Source organism: Monodelphis domestica, chromosome 8 (genome assembly GCF_027887165.1).
Source record: "Monodelphis domestica isolate mMonDom1 chromosome 8, mMonDom1.pri, whole genome shotgun sequence".
Lineage (NCBI taxonomy): Eukaryota > Metazoa > Chordata > Mammalia > Didelphimorphia > Didelphidae > Monodelphis > Monodelphis domestica.
This window is the reverse complement of record NC_077234.1, coordinates 2,059,673-2,081,557: the sequence shown is the minus strand read 5'-3', so window position 1 is coordinate 2,081,557 and position 21,885 is coordinate 2,059,673. Positions and strand designations below refer to the sequence as shown.

Genomic DNA, 21,885 nt, shown 5'->3' with positions numbered 1-21,885 from the left:
CTGCGGCGAGGAAGAGGGCCCCAGAGAGGAGGAAGGCCCGAAGGCCAGCTTCGTTTATTCGGCCGAGTAACAAAAATAAGGCGGGGGGGGGGGGGGGGTCAGGGGGGCCCGCAGCCGCCACTCCTGCTTCCACGTCCCTGGCAGGAAGGGCTGCAGAGGAGCCAGCTCCCCCAGGCCGGCAGAGGGAGGGACGGAGGCTGGCCTAGGCCAGCATGGACTGCTGCACAGCTTTCTGCAGGCCCTGCCGGGTCACCAGCAGCCGCACCACCTCCTCATTCCTTTTGGTGAGTCTCTTGCGGGCCTGGTCGTGGGTCACCATCGTCATGTCCCAGCCATTCACCTGCGAACACACGCTTTTTCCAAGCCGGCCCAGAGAAGAGCCCCCATGCCCTGCCCCCCTCCGTCCCCCTAAGCCTGCCACAGAGGGTGCTGCAGCTCAGGCCGGGCCTCTCCTCCCAGCAGATCCTAGAGTCCAGGCTCTGGCGGGAGGCCACGATGGGCTGGGGCCAGAGCGGACGAGGTGCCGGCCACTGGCTGGGAGCCCGAGGGGGACAGAGGAGCCACATTTGGGGTGCTGGCCGTGGTGAGGCCAAGGAGGGCACCGCTCTGGGAAAGTAGGAAGGGGCCCGGGCAGAGCGAGAAGAGACGTTCCCTCCACTCGAGGACAGAGGCTGTGAGCAGCCTGCCTCTCCTGGGGGCATCGTGTAGGCCCTCAATAAATGGCATGAAGGGAGCACCACTGTGCACACAGCTCTGGTCTAGGCTTTGAGTTCAAGTCCAGACGGGGGCTGTTGTGAGATGCCTGGCAGCCCCGCTGTCACCTCTGCCCGGCCTCACCTGCATGATCTTGTCTCCAATCTGAAGGCCCGCCACCTCCGCGGGGCCCCCTTCTGACACCCTGGTGACGTAAATGCCCTGCAAGAGGGAGGGACGGCTTCACGGGGGGGCCCCTTTCCCGGCCCAGAGAAGCCAAACGTGTTTAAGGCTCCATCGGGGACAGGCACGTGTCCCTGTCACAGGAGCCACGGGGGGCCAGTCCCCCCCCCCCCCCGCCCGCGTACCCCGGCTATGGCCATCACCCCTCACCTTGTCGGTCTTATCTTCGGAGAAGGGGTTCTGAGTCGGGTCCTGGTCGATGCCCCCACCGATGCTGAACCCCAGAATCAAGTTTTCCCCTTGGCGCAATTTGTGGATCTCAACTCTTTGCTGGCCAGGAAAAAGGGCAAAGAGGCCGGCACGGTTGGCACGGCTGAGGTGATGGGATGCGGGTGGCCCAGCCCCCGAGGGGAAGGGGCCAAGGCTCTGAGGTGGAGTCTCCGGGCCTTCTGCACGGTTCCCCTCTCCCTGCCAGGGGGGATGTCTGGGGGATGCCAGGAGGTGGGGGGGGGGGGCAGCTCTGCCCTTCCTGGCTCTGGGCAGAGCCTCCCCCACACACCATCCCCCGGAGGGACAGCACCCCGTGCCAGGCACCGGGCCGGTTGTCGGGCTCTCCCTTCGACAAAGGACAGGAAGGCAGCGGGGCCCCTGGAGGACAAGAGCTCACGGGGCTGGGCCGGGTACCCCCAAGCACGTAATGCCCCCCCCATTCTGCAGAGGAGGAGCCGGGCGGGGGTCTCCGTGTGCCCTGGGCTGAAAGCGGAGGTCCTTGTACTCCGGGTGATCCGAGGACTCGGGCCAGCAACGTCTGCCTGGGGAGGCTCATTCCCAGGAGCCCCCACTGCTCCCTGGTGGGCGGGGAGTCAGGCAGGCCCCCTCCATCCGCATCCCGGAGGGCACCCATCGCTGCGCCCTGCGCCAGCAGGAGGAGGGAAGCCGCCCCAGGGAGCCTCGGAGACCAGGAAACGGTGACTCGGCCCCGAGGGAGACATCCGGCTACCTCCCGGCCAGAGCCGGGCTGCAATTGGGCCCGTGAGACTCAGAGGCTGCCCAGGAAGGCAGAGGCGGCCGTTCCCAGCGGAGGCCCACCTCCTCCTGCCGCCGGGCCGCCCTTTGGGGGCCCGGTAAAACCAGTGGCCTGCGGGCCACACAGCGGGGGCGCTTACTGGGGGCCGCCTAAGGGCCAAAGTCCACACAACAAGCCGCCGGTCCTTTCCGGCTAAAAGTCCTGGCAGCAGCCAGGGCAGGACACGGAGGGACGATGGGCCCAGGAGGGGGTGTTCAGAGCACTCAGGCCAGGCCGGGCGCCGAACTGTCCCAAACTGGGGAGGAACTCGGAGTTTAGAGCGTCAGCCCCTGCGGGCGTCCTCTGCCGGAGCCCCGCTCTTCCTGGAGAGGGGCGGAGCCCGCTCCTCCTCTCCCCCGCCATATCGGGGGCGCGCCTATGGAGAAGCGCCTCGTCTTGGGCGCGAGCCTGACCCCATCCCTCCCCGCCGTCGGGGGTGCGCCGTCGCAAGAACGGGTCCCACTTCCCGGGATACCCCGGGACCCCCCCCCACTCACCACCACTGCGGTGACCGGCTGCCCAGGCACGTAGGACATCTTGGCGGTGGCTCCCACCCCGCCCGGCCCCACCCTTCTAACAAAAGGGCTCGGGATGCCCCGCCTCTCATGAATTATGCACGAAAGTCACAACCAATCACAGCGCGGATCGCCCTCCTTGGGCTCCGCCTTCCGCGGGGCCATACGGAGCGTGCGCAGTGCTCTCTGACCAGGGGGCGGGGTCGGCGGGACATCACTTGCGCACGCACCGGCTGTCCCCGCCCCATTCTCCCAGCAGCCTCTGAACCAAGATGGCGGCTGCGGCCAGTGTGTCCTCTCCTACAGCCTGATCCACTGCTGCTGCCGCTGCCGCTGCCGCTGCCACTTTCCCTGCCCGAACCAGGTAAGCCCCCGCGGGACCCGCGCCCTGTCTAGGGACTCCTAGGGGGGAAGGGAGGAGACGCAGGCCCGGGAGCCCCCGCCTCTCCTTCCTGGGCTCGCTTGGGCCAGGGAGTTATCGGGGTGCGGGTCACAGGTTAGAGGCCAAAGCCCCCTGGGGGCTGGGACCGCCCCTCCCTAAACGCTGAGACCTTCCGTCGGCCCCGGGACCGCCCGACCTCCCCTCTTTGAAGGCTGAGGTGAGGGGGGGGGGCGTCTGCTCTGTAGGTAAGGGCGGGGGGAAAGGCACTGTGGACGCGGCCCCAGAGGCCCACTGCCTGGAACAAGGAAGGAGAGCCACCGGAGAGAACCCCAGAAGGGAGAAGCTGAGGGCACTGCCGCGGGGCGGAGGGGGGCAGCTCAGGAGGGCAGATGGAGGGGGAGGGGCAGGACTACATGGAGTAAAGGACCCAGAAGCCGAAGTTTGCCTAGAAAGGAGCAAGACCTGGGAGGGAGAGAAGGCACCAGCCCAGCCCCCCCTGCGTTTCTCTGTGGCTCTGGCTGAGATCAAGCGAGATTCAGCAGATGAGGCCGAGCTGCCGCCTCTGGGACAAGGGAAATGGGGATGGGGGCGTCACCTCCTCCAGGAAACCCTCCCGTGACTGTCCCATCGACAGCTGCCAAGCAGGAGCTTTGCGCCCGCCCCCTCCCCCCCAGGGGCTCCTTAGCACCCCCAGCTGGCCTCCAGGGGCCCGGCTTTTCAGTCCCACCCGGAAAGACACCAACACCATCTCTGTCTGTCTGCCCCGCCCCCCAGGAGGCCCCCCAGGGACGTGGCACCCCTCTGCTCTGACCTTAGAGCCATCACCAGGGAGAGCACCGGACTGAGCCATGGCTGCTGCGGCCGGGGCCGCCGCCGCCCCCTGTGTGCCCAAGCGTGAGGGGCCCCCTTTCATTAGCGAGGCGGCCGTGCGCGGGAATGCAGCCGTCCTGGACTACTGCCGGACGTCGGTGTCCGCCCTGTCGGGGGCCACAGCAGGGATCCTGGGCCTGACGGGCCTCTACGGCTTCGTCTTCTACTTCCTGGCGTCCACCTTGCTGTCTCTGCTGCTCGCCCTCAAGGCCGGCCGGCGATGGAACAAGTATTTCAAATCGAGGCGGCCGCTCTTCACGGGGGGCCTCGTTGGGGGGCTCTTCACCTACGTCCTCTTCTGGACTTTCCTGTACGGCATGGTGCACGTCTACTAGGGGAAGGACTGACCTTGCTGGGCCCCGGCCGCCCGCTCTAGTCTTAGTAACTTATGTCTGAGGGGGTCTCTGGGGGAGGCCCGGATTAAATCAAATGTGAAACCCAACTGCGTGCTGCGCTGTCAGGGCGGGGTCCCCTCGGTCCGGCCCGCCCCAGAAGGGCAGCCACGCTTCCCCAACCATGTGTGGCCCAGGTTTGCGGGGGTCCCGCCTCAGGCCTCCTGTGCCCTCTGGGAGCTTCCACTCTGCCACCAGAGCCCATTTGGTGTCATGCTGGTGGGTCGTGCGTGGCCTGAGAGTTGGGCCTTGCACTCGCTTCATGTGGAATCTGGCCAGGCCACGAGGGGTCCAAGGAGTCTGGGCTCCTCGTGATTTTATTCCCGCTTGGTTAAAAACTCGTGGCTCGGGGAGCCTCAGGCCTGGAGTGGGGGGTCCTGGGTTCAAATGTGGCCCCAAGACGCTTCCTGCCGGATGGCCCCTCCTGGCCTGACCCTCGCCACTCTTGCTCCTCGGCTCCAGCCCACGGAATTGATTCTAGGGGGGAAGGGATGAAGGGAGAGGCCGTGGCTGGCGCGTTACAGGGCAGTTTATTAAGTGGCATTTGTACCCAAGTCAGCAGAGAGGAAGCGGGGCCTTCCCCGGGACCCCTTGGAGCAGATGGGCTGGGCCAAGCTCCCAGAGGCCCCTTCGGGCTCCTTGAGGCGAGGGCAGATGGAAGGGGGGGCCTTGCCGGGAGCCTCCTTTCCCCAGAGGGGCGGGTGCCCGCCCTCATCCTTGTGACAGGCAGGCCTCGCTGTGCCTCCCTTCTTCAGAGGCCCCCCCAGATGTTTGTCCAGAGCGGCAGCACCTCAGGGGCAGATGCCGGCCAGCAGCCCCACGTGCGCCTCAGGAGGGAGGCCCCGCTGCGGTCTCCGGCAGCCCCCGCCCAGAGGCCGAGGCCCGCTCCTCCGCCAGGAGCCTTCTCGAGGTCGGCCTGCAAGAGGGGCAGCCGTCACGGAGGGGTCCAAGGCCAAACGGGGACCTGCGCCCTGGGCCGGGCCCCAGCTCACCCCACGTCCTCGTACTTCTTCTCCCGGTAGAAGTGGCTTTTTTTGATCAGGTAGATGAGCACTAAGTCACAGAAGAAAACGACCTGGAAAACAGCCCGCCGGTCACGGGGGGCTCTGGGGGGATCCCCGAGGCCGGCGAGAGGGGCGCCCAGGGGAGGAAGCTGCTCCCGGCCCTCAGGACTTGGGGCTGGGGGCCTGGCCTGGGGAGGGGGAGGTCAGACGGGTGGGCGCGTGGGAGAGGAAGAGCGCGGCTACTCACGGCCCTCATCAGGGCCACGCCAGAGCCCACGTTGACCAACGTCGGGACGATGCTGAACTTCCCGGCCTGGAGGAGAGTCCGGGGAGGGGACGGTCACCGGCTCTCCCCGGCAGTCCGGCCCCCCAAAGACACCCGCGGAGCCCGGGCGCACGCACCTTGCCGGACACCAGCACGTCGAAGCGGATGCCGTAGACCTTCGTGAGGGTGCGGAACTCCACCCCGTCAGCATCTTGGTAGTACTTGGCGTATCTGGCCAGGACGGGAGGCGCTGGTGCCAGGCCCCCTGAGGCCCGGCCCTCCCCCACCCGCCCGCGCGGGCCGCTCACCGGAAGTTGTATCCCGAGGCCGCCGCCCTCGCCCCGTCCAGGCGGCTGAAGGAGTACCGGGGCCTGCAGGCCGAGGGCGCCTGGTCCAGGTCACAGTCCCACTCGATCCGGATCCCTATCACCCCGCCCTAGAGAGACCGACGAGGGTCGGGAGACGCCTGCCTGGCAGCAGCCTCAGCCCCCACATGGGCGCGGGCAGAACAGACGGCACCATGTAGCCCGGCGTACCCAGGTGTGGCCATCACGCCCACCCGCCCCCTTCCCATCCCCCAGTGCCCCCCCAGGTGTGGCTGTCACACATCCCCCCCCAGGTGTGGCCATCACGCCCACCCACCCCCTTCCCATCCCCCAGTGCCCCCCAGGTGTGGCCAGTCACGCCCACCCGCCCCCTTCCCATCCCCCAGTGCCCCCCCAGGTGTGGCTGTCACACATCCCCCCCCAGGTGTGGCCAATCACGCCCACCCACCCCCTTCCCATCCCCCAGTGCCCCCCAGGTGTGGCCAGTCACGCCCACCCGCCCCCTTCCCATCCCCCAGTGCCCCCCAAGGTGTGGCTGTCACACATCCCCCCCCCAGGTGTGGCCAATCACACCCACCCACCCCCTTCCCATCCCCCAGTGCCCCCCCCAGCATATCCTGCCCCCCATCATATCCTACCCAGGTGTCCCATCCCCCCAGTGCCCCCCTACGTGTATCCCCCCCACATCCCCCCCCACGTGGGGCTGTCACGGGCCCCTGTGTAGCCTGGACTGAGGTGGCTCAGGCAGTGGGCGGGTGTCCGGTTCACGAGAGACGCGGAGACGTGGCGGCCGGCTGCGGGGGCTCTCGGGACGCAGGGTGACCACCCCCCGCCCCCACACCGGCAGCTCGAGGGGCAGCACCTCCAGGGCCATTTCCCGAAAGTCGTGGCCCGCAGCATGGACCAGGCTGCCCAGCCGGAAGATGGGGCAGTAGTGGTTGTGGGGGCCGAAGTGGCAGGACTTGAGGAAGGACTTGTCTTTGGTGTCCCGCACGTTGGATCTGCGGGCGACAGCAGGGCAGCGGAGACTTGGGAAAGGCCCGAGCGAGTTCCCCTCCTGACTGGCCAGCGCCCTGGACGGAGGGACAGAGGGACGGCGGTGGCCAGCGGGGGGGGGGCCTGGGGGGCTGGGGCGGACCAGGAGGGGAAGCCTGGCCTCCTCCGGGAAGCCTTCCCGAAGCCCCTGTCATGGGCATCAGTGCCCCCCCCCAGGTGTGGGGCCCTCCTCCCCCGGGCACCTCCTGCCATCTAGCCTTTTCTGGGTGGCCCATGTGTAGCCTGGCACCTCCCAGGGGGCAGCGTAGACAATAAATGGTGCTCGATCGACTCATTGATGGGACACGAGCACCCGAGCGTCCCCCGCCTCCAGGAAGCTCTCCCCTGGAGGAACGGAGGAGCGCCAGGGTGCCTCCTGCTCTCTGACGGGTGGGTCCGCTGGCAGCCCGGATCTGGGGGAGAGCAGCACGGTGCCAGACGCCACGACGATGCCATGTCCAGAGAATCGCCGCTCCCCCGAGCTCCCACAAGGGCACCCCTCTCCTCGCCAGGCCCAATAAGCCCTGGCCTTGTGGTCTCTGGGATGCCCGCTGGGCTGGGGGCAAAGGCACCTCCATAAAGAGCTGAGGGCACGCGCCCTGCGCACACTCGGGGTCAGGGCTTGCCACACCCGGAGGAGGAGGAGGAGGAGGGGCCCCCGGGCAGGGCCGCGCCGGCCCACTTACTTGGAGAAGTTGAACTGGGGGAAGCGGATGGAGTTCTTGATGTAGACGGTGAAGTCTGCGGCCTTCTCCAGAAGCAGCTTTCTGAAAGCCGCGGCCAGCGAGGTCAGCCCCTTCCCCCGCCGAGCTGGCCCGTGGCCTTGGCGCCTCTGAGTGTGGGCAGGAGTGACCCTCTCCCCCTCCCGGGCTGCACTCACTCAGGGCGGCGCCGCCCCTCCACTGGGCACCAGGCGGAGATCTCACAGGTGCCCCTGCCCTTGCTGCCCGCTCTCACGCAGCGGCCGGTCCTCACTCCTGGAAGGGAGGCAGACGTGCCCGGGGGCGCCTCAGGGATCCCCAGGGGAGCTCGGTGCCCCAGCCCCCCACAGGTGCCCCGGCTCACCGTGCCCTCCAAGAACAGCTTCTCCTCGGGGGCAGTCGCTGTCCTGGGAGCACACGGCGTGGGGGACGTGGGGGCTCTGTGGGCAGGGCAAGAGTCACCGGACAGACCTTGGACATTGACTGACTCTGTGACCTTGGGCGAGTCCCTCAAGCCTGCCTGCCTCCGTTTCCTCCACTGTACAACGGGGACGATCCGAGTGGTGAGGCTGAAGCGGGCTGCTCCGTGTAGAGTGCCTGGCACAGAGCCTGGCACGCAGCAGGGAGGTGGCCACTACTTCCCTTCTAGGCAGCTGCGCCCAGTCCCCTGTGGTGCCCTGAAATGCCCCACGATCCAGGAACTGGCAGTGCCCTGCTGCGGTAGTCCTGCTCAGGGACTTACAGCGGGTGCTCCGCCTCCGTTTCCTCCATTCTGGCTCCCCCACTCCTCCCAAGGCTGCCGTGCCCGTGCCCGTGCCCTCTCTGCCACCTTTTCCCGCCGGCTTCCACAGCAGCCAGGGGAGGGGCCGTGCAGGCCCCGCCCCTTCTCACCTCAGCACATGTGGTCTGCCGCTGCCTCGGAGTCACGATCAGGCTAGTGATGACGAAGAAAGCGTTTCCTCCCTGAGAAGCCAAGGTGGGATGGCAGCGAGGCCCGGAGCCCCTCCCCCTCCCCCTCCCCCTGAGCCTCCGCACGCATTTGGGGGCGGGGCTACCTGGGAGGGCATGACGTAATCTGCCTCATCCCAGATCTTCTCCCTCAGCTCCGAAGTGTTGGTGAACGCGACGCCCTTGACCTTGGTGATGACGGAGCTCTGCACCGCGGCGTCCACCACCTGGTAGCCTTTCTTCTCCAGGAACACCCACCTGCGGCCAGCACGACTCCGGATGGCTTCCTGCCCCTCCCCCTCGGAGGCGCAGAGCAAGGCCCTGGGCGCCCTTCGGCTCACCCGCCCTTTCCTGACCCCTGCCCGGGGCTCTGGTGTACAGCTGGCTCAAGGCCCTCTGTCTGCCTCAGTTTCCTCCTCTGTCAAAGGTGACATTTAGAGCACCTACCTTACAGCACCGCTCTGAGGATCAGATACCATCATACTTGTGAGGGCTAGATCCACACTAGTGGCCAGGAGTCCGCTAAGACCCCCAGATCTTTTTCTGAGGGGTTCCTCTTTGACCAGGTGACTGCTGAGGCCCAAGGAGGGGGCCTACCTTGAAGCCTTACTCAATCCAGCCCAAAGCCCATTGCCATCTTCTGGGCTCCTGCCTCCATTCTCCATTCTGTCCCCGCCCCCCCCTTGGTGTCAGATGCGAGGTCCAGCAGCAGGCCACCAGAGTGTCTATGAACCAGCCTTGAGTTAAGTCCGGAGCCTCGGAAGAGACTTCCTTCCCAACTGGCTGACGGATGGCATCAGAGATGTTAGGTCTGACCCAAGGAAAAAGGAGCCCCAAGCTGAGCTGGGCCGGCATCTGGGACATATTCAAGGAGGGTGTTTGTTCTGTCTCTGGGGAAGATCCAGACCTCTGGTGCCAGCCCTCCCTCAGCAAAAAGCCTTTCTGTCCTGTTGCACAATAGCCAGACGGATCTAATCTCATCATGTTTGCCTCTTTGTCATAATAAAGGGAGCCTCGCTGGCCCTTGCCTAGCCTCAGGCTGTTTATTCTTCAGCATTCCCATCCCAGGGAGCCCAGCAGCCAGCAGCTGATATTGCCTTGAGCCCTTGGAGCAGCTTGAAAGTCACCAAAATGTGCTATTGCCTGGGCACCATCACTCACTCCAGAGGGGCCACAGGGAGAGTGTGAGCGACCTTTCGGAGTGCTTAGCTTTGGCCTTCCCACAGGGTGCAGGTTACTAATCCTGTCCCAGAAGGCTGTGAGGTTAGCAGGGCACAGCCCGTTCCAGATGAAGCCCCACGTCCGTGACTATGCTCAGAATTCTGCAAGAATCAAAGCCAAGCTCACTGCCTGTGGTTTTCAGCAGCTGACAATTGATCCTGTCCCCTGGATCCCATTTACAAGTAATCGATGTTGTCCTATAACTGCTTGTGGCATGGCCCTTTGCCCTCGAACTCGCTTCAAAGTCAGCTGGCCCCAAGGGTGTTGCTAGAAGAAGTAGGAATTGACTCGGCTTATCAGCTTTGATTCTGGTGTTCTATTCAGAATACTCCCCTCTGCACAGGATTGTACTCTGGAACCACATTCTGCATTTCACCTAACAGGTCAGACAAAATACTCCTGATACCACCATGTCCATTTTCCAACCTCAGCTCTCTTATCCTGTTCTGTGATCTGCAAATAACTTGACAGGTCTGTACTTTCCCTTTTAAGAAATCATCTTTTGGGGGGTGGCTGGGTGGCTCAGTGAATGGAGAGCCAGGCCTAGAGAAGGGAGGTCCTGGGTTCAAATCTGGCCTCAGCCACTTCCCAGCTGTGTGCCCCTGAACAAGTCCCTTAATCCCCATTGCCAAGCCCTTACCGCTCTTCTGCCTTGGAACCAATGCTGATTCTAAGGCAGAAGGTGAGGGGGGGGAAGAAAGAGAAGGGACAAAGGGAGGGGGGGAGGGAGCAATCGCTCCTTTATGCTTGAGGCCTGGGTTTTTCTCAGTGGGCAGGACCAAGCCAGCCCCCTGGCTCACAGATTCCAAAGTTCAGCCTCCTCTGTGGTTGAATGCAGTTGACCCTGGTGGATCCTGAGGTGCCTCAGCTCATGCCCAGGCGCCCCCAGTGACTTGGCCTCAGGGTGCCACAGGACCCCAGAGATTCTCACAGCATTCAGGATCTTCAACATAACCAACCTCCGATTCCCCAAATCCGGGGCGCTCCTAACGCCCGAGCTATTGGCGTCGCCTTTGTGCCATTCTTGGACGCACCCCCAGGTCAGAGGTTTTGGCTGCTTCATTGGTGGGAAGTGAGTGCTTCCAGGAATCAAACAGAACTTTGCTTGGCAAGCCTGCCTTGACTTCCCCATTTGGTCAGGAACTCTGCTGGACCACCTTGCAGGCTATTCTGAGCCCTCCTCTGGGCTTGTGGTGCTTTGGCACCCAGAGGGGCAATCTACGGTGGCCTGCCGCCGATCTGTGCCAGCCTCAAACTCGCCTGCAATGCCAGGCCCAAGGCCCTGGGCACTGCCTGGCCTCTGCTCTGAGGCCCGGCTGTAGTGGTGACCCTGATCAGGCTGGGCCTGGCTTGTCTCATGCCCCCACTTCCACCCCCCAGCTTTTTGCCTAAGGGGATGTTTGTCTCCCCTCAACCTGACTTAATTAGCTTTCAGAAAGAACCCTTGGCAGGAAGATTCGAACCCAAGAATCTTCCCCGAGTACACATTCATGGAGAGGGAACATCATTCGTGAGGTCTGGAAAGCCTCTGGCTCGAGTCCACGTGCCACCATTTGTCAGTTGGGCTCTTGGTAGAGACTGGAATCTGCTCCAGCAGGGTGGACACCCCCCCCCCCACTCTTCAGGAAAGGTGCCCCCACCAGGCTCTGCCTCCATCCACAGAGCCGCAGTCACCCAATCCTATCCCAAAAGGCACGAAGTCCGGATTTCATCACCACCACTGTGTAGGTAATGAGCTCCCTGTCTCTGCAGGCGGGTGTTTGGAGGCCCGGAGCCCCTGGGCACCATTCATTCTGAGATTCCAAGATGGCAGGAGGGAGGCACGTGGGAGCAGATGGATGGCCGACTTCCAGGCCAAGAACTGACTGCTCTGCTCTCAGAGCCCTCCCGCCACCGGGATCAAGAGGGGGCGGGTGCTGCAGCAGGGCAAGTAGGGGTGGGGGGCAGCCACAGTAAGAAGAGTTAGCAAAACACTTTCTAAATCTGACCCTGAGACCAACCCTACAAGGCAGAGGAGCAATCTGAGGCAGGATTCGAATTCAGGCCTTTCCGTTCTCCCCACCTAGCTGAGGCACAGCAGAGGGGGCTCAGGAACTCTTGGGGCGGAGGCCAGGGCCAGCCATCGGGTCCCCTGCTGCTGCCCTCCCGACCGAGCAGCCCCTCACACACTGCAGAGTAGTGCGGTTCAGTGGGCTGCAGCAGGCCCCGCCCCCAGCTCAGCGCCCCTCCTCCAATGTGCAGGGAGGAGGAGGGAGAGCCCCAGCGGGGGAGGGCAGGCGCTGGACGAGCAAGGGCTCCTGTCAACAATGCTGGGGGGAGGGGGACGCCGGCAGAGGGGGCGGGGAGCAGCGGCAGCAGCCCGGCGGACTCACCCCAGCAGGTAGAGCAGGATGGCGAGCTGCAGGAGCCGGTAGAGGAGCCCCACCTTCTTGTTCTTGACCACGACGTACTTCTCCGTCTTGTAGTCGAGCAGGCCGAGGCACAGGGCCCGGCAGCCCAGCTGGCCCATCCTCCGCCCTCCCTGGTCAGTTTCGCCCGCAGCCTCGCTCCTCCGCTGGGGGCGGGGCCCAGCCTCTGCCCGCACTGCGGCCCGGCCCCGCCCCCAGCAAAGCCCCAGTGCTTCCCACAGGCTCCGGGGAGGGGGAGGGCCCAGGAGGCCGGGGTGCCCAGGAAGTGTCTGTGCCCCATTTGAACTCGGCCAATCTGGCCTCAGACACTTCCTGGCGGGGTGACCCTGGGCAAGTCACTGAACTGCCATTGCCCAGCCCTGCCGGCTGGCTCTTCTGCCTGGGAACCTGGGACACCTAGCATTGCTTCCAAGAGGGAAGGTGAAGGTCGCTCTGCCGCCTCCACCAGAATAACTCCCCTTTGTGGCTGAGGGAGCTGGGGCTGCCCTTCCCTTCCCGCAGGCTCTGGCCTCAGCCTGGGGCTTGTGCTGGGGACCCTCCGCCCTGCCGCTCCCTCCCCACTTCCTCCAAGACTCCTCTCATCCGGTTCCTCCCGAGACGGAAGAGGCTCTTACCAGCTGAAGAACCGGAGGCCAAGGGAGGTGAAGTGACTTGGGTAGGGTCACACAGCCAGGGAATGTCTGCGGCCCCAGGACATCCTGGTGCAGCCACAGGTTAGGAAGAAGTGCCTTCTGGATCCCCATGTTGCTAAGAGGTCCCAGGAAGCCACGTCGGGCCTGTCCTCTGAAAGCGCCAAAGGAGATGCAGCACCCCAGCGTGTTGGCGGGCGGTCATCGGGTCATCAGACACAGGTTTGAACCCGGATGCTTGTGGGCCGACTCTTGAGCGAGCCAAATTCCTTTGTGAAAGCGCCCAGGTGTCACCAGCACCTTCCCGTCCAATGGGAATTATCTAGGGATCCATTGAGCCTGGCAATCGCCAATAAAGTGGTCCTCTAGTTCTCACCAGTCTCCCTTTCCTAAGGCCTCCCTCGGCCCGCGCTTTCTATCTCACTTCTGGCAGGGATCACGCCTGCGTGTCTCTCCTTCTCGAGCCCCAACCCACAAAGGAAAATTCTTTTTATAACCGCCGCTGGCGGGTTATAGTAGAGAAAACATCCTCCGCAGCAGCGAGGGGCCAGCCTCAGTTTCCCTCAGAGACACTAGGAGCACCAGGAAATTCCACCGAGAGTGGGGTGGCCAGGAAGCCCCTTACAAGCACAGCGTGCGGAGGGGTGGCTAAGAGCAGCTGATTTGAATGCCTCCGAGTACATCCACAAATCCCCAAAGGTGAGCAAATGAAAACGGGGCCTCGCCCCCGGGGGTGCCCCCCCAAGGGCTGCTCTTAGTGCCCCCCATGTGCACACTTCACAATTCTCTTTGTGGTCACTGGGAACCCCTTTAACCCTGGCAATTGCCAGGCTGGGCAGCCCGTGGGAGGCCAAATCTTTCTGGTTGTTTAGATGAGGGTTTTCTTTTTTTTTCTTGTTTAGTTTCTGTCCCCTCAATTACGTGGTAACCCTTTTCTTTACACTTTGGAATTCTAAATGTTCTCTCTCCCTCCTCCCACTCCCCCTTCCTTGCCAAGGCCGGCCATTTGACCCAGGTTAGAGTGGCGCAGTCACGCCAACCCTCCGTCCAGATGAGCGTGGGGCAAGCAAGGGGGGAGCAGAAAGAAAAAGAGACAAGTTGGAAAAGGAGCTTCTGCAGTCTCAAATTGCCACCGTTCTCCCTCAAAGTCCTTCAGCACCACCTTGTTGCTCACTCCTCTCCGCATCAGGTCCCGCAGCTCTTTCCAGGGTTTTCTAAAACTGGCCCAGAAATAGCCCGCACCATCCTGTGCCCTCCATTACCACGAAGAGCTGCGGGCAGTGCTTGTGTACAAACAAACGGGTCTCCCCCCAGCCAGACCTTTAGGGCCCTTTGGACAGCTGGGCCACTTTACAACTCCACCAACGATGTATCAGTGCCTCCTTCTGAGGAGGCACTTCCTCAAGGAGTTGTTTTCATTTGCATTTCTCTAATCTAGAGTGACTTGGAGTTTACTGGCTATTCCTATCCTTTGCCCATTTGTCCATATTCCTATCCGTTGACCTGCCCTCCCTGCTTCCTTGTCACCTTGGCCACAGGGCTCTGTGGAAGACCCTGGGCTTACTCAAAATGATCCATTTACATCCCGTGGAGTCGGGAGCCCGATGTCACCGTGCCTTGGCACGCGCTGTGCGGCGAGATGCTGCTCTAGCCGTTTCTTGGCTTTCCCAGGAGTTTCTGCCAAGCAGGGGCTCTCTGGGCTTGCCCAACACTGGCTGACGACAGCCATGTACGGCTGTGCTTGGACCTACGGTACTGCACTGGCCCCCTGCTCTATTGCTTAGCTGGGACCAGACGGGTTGTTGTTCTTTGTTAAACCCTTCCCTTCCATCTTAGACTCAATACTGGGTGTTGGTTCCAAGGCAGAAGGGGTAGAGGGTTTAAGTGACTTGCCCAGGCTCACCCAGCTGGGAAGGCTCTGAAGGCACACTGGAACCCAGGACCCCCTCTCCAGGCCTGGCTCTCTCCACGGAGCCACCCTACTGCCCGGACCAGACCAGACCCTTTTGATGAGGTCTGGTAGGGCTCCTTCTTCCTTCAGTTTTCCCCATGGACATTCTGGGCCTTCTGTTCTTCCGGTCAACACCATGAATGTTTGTTTCTGGCCCTACGTCACAATTGGTTGGTCATTTGGACTTGGACGTGGTCATTTTTATCATATTGGCTCAGCCCACCCATGAGCAGTTAATATTTTTGGACGTCACTTTATTTGTGTGAAAAGTGTTTGGTGATGGCTTGTGTCAGTGGGGGGGGGGGGGCTTGCGCGGCAGGCTGAAGCGCAGGTATTTTATGGGGGGTCCGATCTCACAGACATCATCAAACACCCACAGAGAAGCTGAGCCATTTCCAGGATGGGCTGAGGAGGCGAAGCGCGCGCCAGGAGCCTAGTTCTGGGCCTGGAGCAGCCTTTCGGAGTTCTGGGATTTCCTCCTGCCGTCCGAGGTGACAGCCTGGTATTTCCTCTTAAAAAAGCCGCACTGGAGCATCCCCAGCCACGCCACAAAAGAGGAGGCAAAGCGTGGTCAGACACGACGCACCCTCCAGGGCTCCTTCCACAGGCGGAGGATGCCGGCAGAGGACCCTGCTCTCTGGGAGGGGAGAGCATGGGGGCTCCCCAGGAGGGACCCCGAAGCCAGCCTGGGCACCCAGCCCCACCAGGGACGGCAGAGCCCCGCCGCCCCTTCCACAGGAAAGAGGGCGACAACCAAAGGCACTGGCTTTCTCCAGCCTCTCAGCAAGGGGCAGCCGAGGAGCTCTCAGAGCCAGAAGGGTTTCTGAGCACTCTGGGGCCCGCTTTCCCGGGGAAACACCACCAGGCATGGGAGACAGGGGAGGGGAGTGGCTGGGTCAGGCCAAAGAGAACCACTGGGCACCCCCAGAAGGCCACCCATCTTGGCCCTGCTTGGCCTCTGACTTGAATTAAGGCTGGCAACATCTCACCCCACGGATTCCAGAATGATGCGGCCCCCATCGTGGTCCAAACGTTCATTGGGGCTCCTGGAAACTCTTCAGATGCCCGTGGCCCCCCCCCCAGACGAAGGCCCACTGGCCACCAAGACCCAGCTCCGCCCGGCTTCCGGCCAGCCCCCACGGGAGGCTGGGGGGGGGGGCGCACACCGCAGGTGGTGCTTAGGCGCGGGCGGGCCCAAGGAGCAGAGCCCACGGCTCACCTTCCAAAGAAGAGCCACGATCCCAACCAAGAGCAGAAGTCCGCCCCCGCTGCTTCCTAGGATGATGGGCAAGGCCTGGGCGTGGGGGGCCCGGAGCAGGACAACAGTGGCCTAGAAGAGACCGGGCACCACGGGGCCAGGAGTCACGGAAGGCCGGCCTCCCACGGATGAGCTCTCCCGGGCCTCACTAGCTGGATCTCCCCAGGGGTTCGGCGTGCCCCTGCCGCCTCCCACCGGTCCAGTTGCGCCCTGCAGGGAGCCCAGGTGTGGGAAGAGGCTTCTCGGCCCTACCCGGGTCCGGCAGCAGCTGGCCGGCAGCGCGCTCTCGTACAGCGTCTTGTGGAAGGAGATCTCGGCGGGGACGTGCAGCTCGGTCAGGACCCCTGGGAGCTGCGGTGGGGAAGCGGGGATCAGGCAGCCGGGCAGGGGCGCCCCTCGGTGCCGCCTCACCCGCCCCCTTCCCCACCTGTCCTACCTGTGGGGACAGCTCGACCTCCAGCTTCACCGCCGAGGGGACCGAGGGCAGTGCGCAGCGCAGCCGCAGCCACTGCAGGTCCTGCCCGAAGCCCCAGACACACAGGTGGTCAAGTGGCAACGCCTAGGACTCCCACCCCGGGGACCGGAAGCCTTTGGAAGGCCAGGCTGGGGAGGTCCTCCGGGGAGGCCACGCCTCTGGGGCGGGGCCTTAAAAGGAGGACTGGGCCGGGTTCTGAAAGCTGGAAGCCACGCCCCCTGGGTCCAGAGAAGGAGGCGGGGATCTCGGGCATCCTGGCTGACTCACCTCGACTGGGGGCCCTTCTGGGCAGCGGAGCTCGCACCCTCCTTCCAAGCTGCACGTAGAACAGGCCTGAAGAGAAGGAAAGCGAGGAAAACATCTCGGTTAGGCACGCCTCTGGCTCCGCCTCTAGGCTGCGGAGACCACGTTAAGGCGCATGCCTGTTGGGGCGCGCCTAGCGCCAGCGGGAAGCCGAAGGCCCTTCCTGCCAGTGCGCGCCAAACCAGAGCTTTGGCCAGTTAGCGCAGGCGCAGTGGGGCGATCCAGGAAGCGCGTATGCACCCGGCACAAGAGAGGCAAACTAGAAACTTTGCTTAGGGAAGTAGAGCAGCGACGCGCCTCTCCCCGCCCCCCCCCGCTTGCGGGCGCGTGCGCAGTCCCGGCCGTTGGGCGCGCGCTGGGCGGACGTTGGGCAGCAGGCGCTATGGCGGCGACCCTGGCCCCGCGGTCGCAGGTCCGGCTTCTCCGAACGTACGGCGGCCTGGGTGGCGGCGGCGGCGGCGGGAGAAGGCGACGGGGCCTCGGGCGCGGGGCGCGGTCCCGGGTGGCAGCGGCGCCCTGGTTCTCCCCGCCCCGCGAGCGCCGGCGTCTCTTCTCCAGCAGCAGCGGCAGTGGCCTGAGCGCCGGCAGTCCTGGCTGCGAGCCCGCCAGCGGCTGCAGCAGCCCCACCTCCGCGCCGGAGTCGGACCCCGACTTCGAGCCGGGGCCCGCTTGGGGCGACCCGGGGGCGAGCCGGCAGGGGCGACGGCGGCGGCTGCGGCTGCGGGCCAAGGCGCCCCGCGAGGACCTGGAGGAGGAAGAAGAGGAGGCAGCGGAGGCCGCTGCGGCCAAGGAGAACCGGCCGCACCCCTTTGTGACCGAGCGGTCGTGGAAACTCCGCTCGCGGGGCCGGCGGCCTGGCCCCCCGCTGTGCAGCACCCCGGGCCAGGGCCCGGAGGAGAAGGAGCCGGAGCCGGAGCCCCGCCCTGGCCTCCACAGCCCCAGCAGCTGCCTGGTCAGGAGCGTCCTGGCCGACCTCAGCCCCGTTCGTAATCTCAGCCCCGCTCCAGCTGGCCTGGGCACCAGCGCCTCCCTCTTCAGCCCCGCCCCAGCCCCGGCCAGGAGGCGCCCCCGCAGGAGGGCAGCCCGGCTCCCCCGGGACCAGGAGCGGCCCCGCAGGGCGCCCCCTGACACCATCGCCCGCAAGGCGTGCATCAGTGGCTGCAGCTCCGCCCGCTGGGCAGGGGCTGGACCTAGGCGCTTCCGGGCCCGGGCCTCACTGTCCTTCCACAAGAGGAAGGTGGTGGCCGAGCTGCAGCCCCCTGGCACACCGGACAGCAGCTTCGTGCTCTTGGATGCCCCTGGCACCCCAGGCAGCGCCCCCTGGCACTCCTCTTCCCTGTACCTGCTGACTCCCAACCCCGCCCTGCCAGCAGCTGCCTTGGCCCCCAGCCCTGCCCAGGACTCGGTGCTGTCCGATGCAGACAAGGTTTACCAGGAGTGCCAGCAGGAGGGCCCGCTGGCCTTCGACCTCTACTTGGCCCCCCACCGGATCCAAAGCTGCGAAAAGATCGGGGAGGGCGTGTTTGGGGAGGTGTTCCGGGCTGTGTTGGCCGGCCGCACCACAGCTCTGAAGGTTATCGCCATTGAGGGCGCCCAGCTGGTGAACGGAAGCCCCCAGAAATCCTTCGGGGAGATCCTGGCCGAGATCATCATCTCCAAAGAGCTGAGCCTCCTGGCCGAGGAGCCCCTCCACCGCACCGAGGGCTTCATTGCTCTGTATGCCTCCCGCTGTGTGCGGGGCTCCTACCCAGACCTGCTGCTCCAGGCTTGGGACGCCTTCCACCGCCTGCGGGGCTCCGACAACGAGCGCCCCGACTTCTTTGGCAATGAGCAGCTCTACGTGGTGCTCGAGTTCGAGTTCGGGGGTGTCGACCTGGAGCACATGCGCAAGCAGCTGCCCTCTGTAGCGGCGGCCAAGAGCCTGCTGCACCAGGTCACTGCGGCACTGGCCGTCGCCGAGGCCGCCCTCCACTTCGAGCATCGGGACTTGCACTGGGGCAACGTGCTGGTCAAGAGGACGAGCGCCAAGGAGCTGGGCTACACGCTCAATGGCCAGGCAGCCACCATCGCCACCCACGGCATCCACGTGAACATCATAGACTACACGCTGTCCCGGCTGGAGAAGGATGGCCTGGTGGTCTTCTGTGACATTTCCCAGGAGCAGGAGCTCTTCCAGGGGGAGGGGGACTACCAGTTTGACATCTATAGACTCATGAAGAAGCGCACCCGCAACCGCTGGGCCCATTACGAGCCCTACAGCAACGTGCTCTGGCTCCACTACCTGGCCGACAAGCTTCTGAGGGAGACGACCTTTAAGAGGAAAGCCAGCTCTGCAGCCATGCGGCAGGTCAAGCGGCAGATCGAGGCCTTCTACCAGTCCGTGCTGGCCTTCGACTCGGCCACAGAGCTGCTGCACAAGCACAGCCTGTTCCGGTGACAGCCGAACTCCTGGGCACCGGCCTGAGCCAGAAAAGCGTCTGGAGAGAACTTCAGCTGGGACACGCACACGCTGATGGCCGTTTTGGGTCCCTCCTCGGCCTCGGGACGACTAAACTCTTGGAGGAATCCCTTCTATAAATGCTTATTTCCTACATTTTCAGTCCTGATCTTTGAGGCACTTAAAGCACCCAGCAGATTGGCATAGGTAGGTGAGAAAGGAGGCTGCCAGGGCCCCCGGGGCAGGTGGAAGGGTGGGGTAGGGTAGGTGATGCCAGGGACGGGGACAAAGGCAGGAGCAGGTCCCAGGACAGCCCTAGCCCCAAAGCAGAGGAAGCCCGAGACACCTGGGGCAGGGCCACCAGTTTCCAAAGGCGAACAAAAACTGCCCCCAAATATTAGAACCTTGGATTCAGTCCCTCGTGTTTTCCTGGGTGCCACGTGGCCCCTCGTCCGAATGTCCGGCTCTTTCTCTAGCCCACGTTGAGGCTCCCACCCCCAGCCAGAATGGCCCTCCTGGAAGTGTCAAGTGGGTACCTGCATCGCCGTGATGTTCTTTAGCTTCAGGATGTCTCGGCCTTGCCTTTTGGCCGGCACACAGATCCGTAGCTCCAGCTCGGCTCCAAAGGGGTTTTCCCCACGGACCTGCCAAGCAAACAGAGAAGAGAGGCTCGGGCCCGTGCAGTCAGCGGTTGGGCCGACGCGGTCCGTGGACACCTACGTTAAACTGGAGTTCCTGGTGCTCCCAGAGCCTCGGGCGCGTGTCCACATACATCACTGGGGGTCTGCAGGGGACACAGAGGTCGCGGTCAGAGAGCCGAGCTCTAAATGAACTTGGCCTCCTGCGCCAAACCCATCTTTCTCCAGTCAACAAGTCAGGACTTGGGGCTTCTGGGATCCCCAGGGGCTATGAGTTCGAGGAACAGCCAGAAGGAGGAAGGGCGAGCCTCCAGGTCCAGCTAAAACGTTGGCCCTTTGGGAGGCTCACCTCGGTCATTTCTAAGAGTGGGCCCGTTTCTGCTCTGCCAGCCTGGTCCCCTGACTGCCGTCTCCCTGCCAGTGCCCGCAGCCCCACTTACTTGTCGAGAACCACCGCCAGGGCATGTTTGACCCGCAGCTCCAGCCTCTCACTCAGCGGGGGCTGACCATTGGCACTAAGAAAGGGAAGGCCTCAGGCGAAGGGGCAGCTGGCAGGACTTCCCTGTGAGCAGACAGGGGCGCTCCCCCCCCCCCCCATTTTAGGCAGGGAAGGAAGGGGTGCGACCCCCAGAGGAGGGCCTGCTAAGGAGTCTTCTAAAAGGCCTGGAGAGCTCCTGGCGGGCACCAGCACCCTCTTGAGGCCCGCGGGGGGAAGTGCCGAATCCAGGACAACCAGGGAGCTGGCGAAAGGAGCGGGCCGGCCTCAGCCCGACGGTGGCCCCGGCCCGCACTTACTTGGTGACCAGAATGGCAATTTCTGCGGTGTCGTTGGGGAATTTTCTTTCGTCTAGTTGCCAAGTTATTGAAAAGTTGACCTGGTTCCACGGAAAGAAAACACATGAGCGCCTCCACAACAGCAAGGCCCTGTGGATGGGCAGCCTGAGCAGGTCTTGGGCGCGGCCTGGGCGGGGCCGGCCTCCAGCAGGGAACTCACCTGGGACCTCTGGAGTAGGAAGCGGCCCAGCCTGCAGGTCATGGCGAGGCCGCTGGGGGCGGGCGTGGGATCCATGCACCGGACCTCTGTGGCTGAGGAAGGCTGTGCACGAGAGCGAGGGGCCGGGAATGTCCCCGCCAGGCCGGGGGGCGTCCTTGCCTCCTCCCTCCCTCGCACGGGGAGCCGCGCGGCTGGCCCCCGCCTGGGCTCACCTGCTGGATTCTCTTCAGCCGGAGGTTGGAGGGATGCGTCAGAAGCATCCTGGTCCCGTACGACTGCTCCCCGGTGTTGGCGAGCTGCACGCTCAGGGTCACTTCCTTGGTGGCGCCCACCACGGCTTGCCCCCTGCACAGGACGCACACGGAGGTGGCCGCTGTCCGGCCAGCCGGGCCCCGCGTGGGGCCCCGCCTCCCCCTCCGCCCAGCCGCCTCCAATAAAATGGAAGTTCTTCCAGGTCAAGGGCCGACTGTTGGTCTTTGTGGCCCCGCAGAGGCGCTGGCGGCCGCTCCCTCCCTCCGGCTCAGCGGGGCCTCTTCCCTTCCGGGCCCTCGGGGCGGCGCTAGGGGCGGCAACGGGAACGGGAGGCCAAGAGGCGCCCCACGGAGAGACGGCCCTGGGAGGGGGCAAATGGCCAGGGTGCCCGTTGGGTCAGCGCGCGGCAGCGGCCTTCGGGAGAGCCCTTAGAAGCTGGGGGTCCTTTGGGGGCAGCTTGGAACGTGCACCCTAGACGGGGCTGGAGCTCAGGAGGGGCCTCCGTCCCCCGCAGAGAAGTGACCGTTGAGCCCCCGATGGCGGCTGGAAGGAGGACTACCAAGAGCAGTCGCCAGACCCAGGGAGGACAGAGCGGACGAAGGGTGAGGCTCGGGAAAAGCCTGCTGGGTGGGGAGGCCGGAAGCCACACTGCCAGGTCTGGGGGAGGGGCACGCGGTTCCGGCTTGCCCTTGGAGGCCGGAGAGAGGACCACGAGCCCCTGGCGGGCCAGGCTGGGCCTGGCCACAAGATGGGGCTCGGCTGCTCCGGACGGCGCAGCCCTGCGTTCGGGGCGCCCCCGGCCTAACGGGGGAACGAGGTGGAAACCGCCCTGTCAGCGCGCCCTTTGGGGGGCTCGGAGGAGGCTGGGCGGCCCTGACGGGGTGCGGCGAGACACGCGCCAGCGAGATTTGGAGGGAAAGCCGAGAGGGGGCCGCAGGG

General features: G+C 64.5%; 4 protein-coding genes across 16 annotated transcripts; 2 read left to right on the top strand and 2 right to left on the bottom strand.

The window, feature by feature from the left end:
* Positions 1-25: 25 nt before the first annotated feature.
* On the bottom strand, positions 26-2,572 carry TAX1BP3 (Tax1 binding protein 3). 2 transcript variants are annotated; one of them, XM_056806953.1, is made up of 4 exons: positions 2,440-2,572; positions 1,087-1,206; positions 838-915; positions 26-340 (listed from the first exon to the last, which is right to left on the bottom strand). In XM_056806953.1, exons 1-4 carry the CDS (start codon positions 2,476-2,478, stop codon positions 203-205), a joined length of 375 nt encoding a protein of 124 aa, XP_056662931.1. In that variant the 5' UTR covers positions 2,479-2,572; the 3' UTR covers positions 26-202. The 2 variants fall into 2 exon arrangements, with proteins under 2 accessions (XP_056662931.1, XP_056662932.1); XM_056806954.1 differs by lacking the exon at positions 838-915.
* Positions 2,573-2,640: 68 nt separating this feature from the next.
* EMC6 (ER membrane protein complex subunit 6) lies at positions 2,641-4,151 on the top strand. Its single transcript, XM_056806955.1, has 2 exons — positions 2,641-2,821; positions 3,614-4,151. Exon 2 carries the CDS (start codon positions 3,688-3,690, stop codon positions 4,042-4,044), a length of 357 nt encoding a protein of 118 aa, XP_056662933.1. The 5' UTR covers positions 2,641-2,821; positions 3,614-3,687; the 3' UTR covers positions 4,045-4,151.
* A 461-nt stretch (positions 4,152-4,612) lies between these two features.
* On the bottom strand, positions 4,613-14,679 carry P2RX5 (purinergic receptor P2X 5). Of its 12 annotated transcripts, XM_056806932.1 has the most exons (12): positions 11,974-14,679; positions 8,488-8,638; positions 8,324-8,395; positions 7,797-7,872; positions 7,612-7,708; positions 7,418-7,498; positions 6,559-6,697; positions 5,679-5,806; positions 5,508-5,601; positions 5,353-5,418; positions 5,094-5,176; positions 4,613-5,017 (listed from the first exon to the last, which is right to left on the bottom strand). In XM_056806932.1, exons 1-12 carry the CDS (start codon positions 12,108-12,110, stop codon positions 4,930-4,932), a joined length of 1,212 nt encoding a protein of 403 aa, XP_056662910.1. In that variant the 5' UTR covers positions 12,111-14,679; the 3' UTR covers positions 4,613-4,929. The 12 variants fall into 12 exon arrangements, 5 of the variants coding, with proteins under 5 accessions (XP_056662910.1, XP_056662908.1, XP_056662909.1 ...); XM_056806930.1 differs by having other exon boundaries at positions 6,559-6,769; positions 7,612-7,970; XM_056806931.1 differs by having other exon boundaries at positions 5,094-5,154; positions 6,559-6,769; positions 7,612-7,970.
* A 2,278-nt stretch (positions 14,680-16,957) lies between these two features.
* Positions 16,958-21,153, top strand: HASPIN (histone H3 associated protein kinase). The gene has a single exon (XM_056806920.1). It carries the CDS (start codon positions 17,008-17,010, stop codon positions 19,060-19,062), a length of 2,055 nt encoding a protein of 684 aa, XP_056662898.1. The 5' UTR covers positions 16,958-17,007; the 3' UTR covers positions 19,063-21,153.
* Positions 21,154-21,885: the final 732 nt, after the last annotated feature.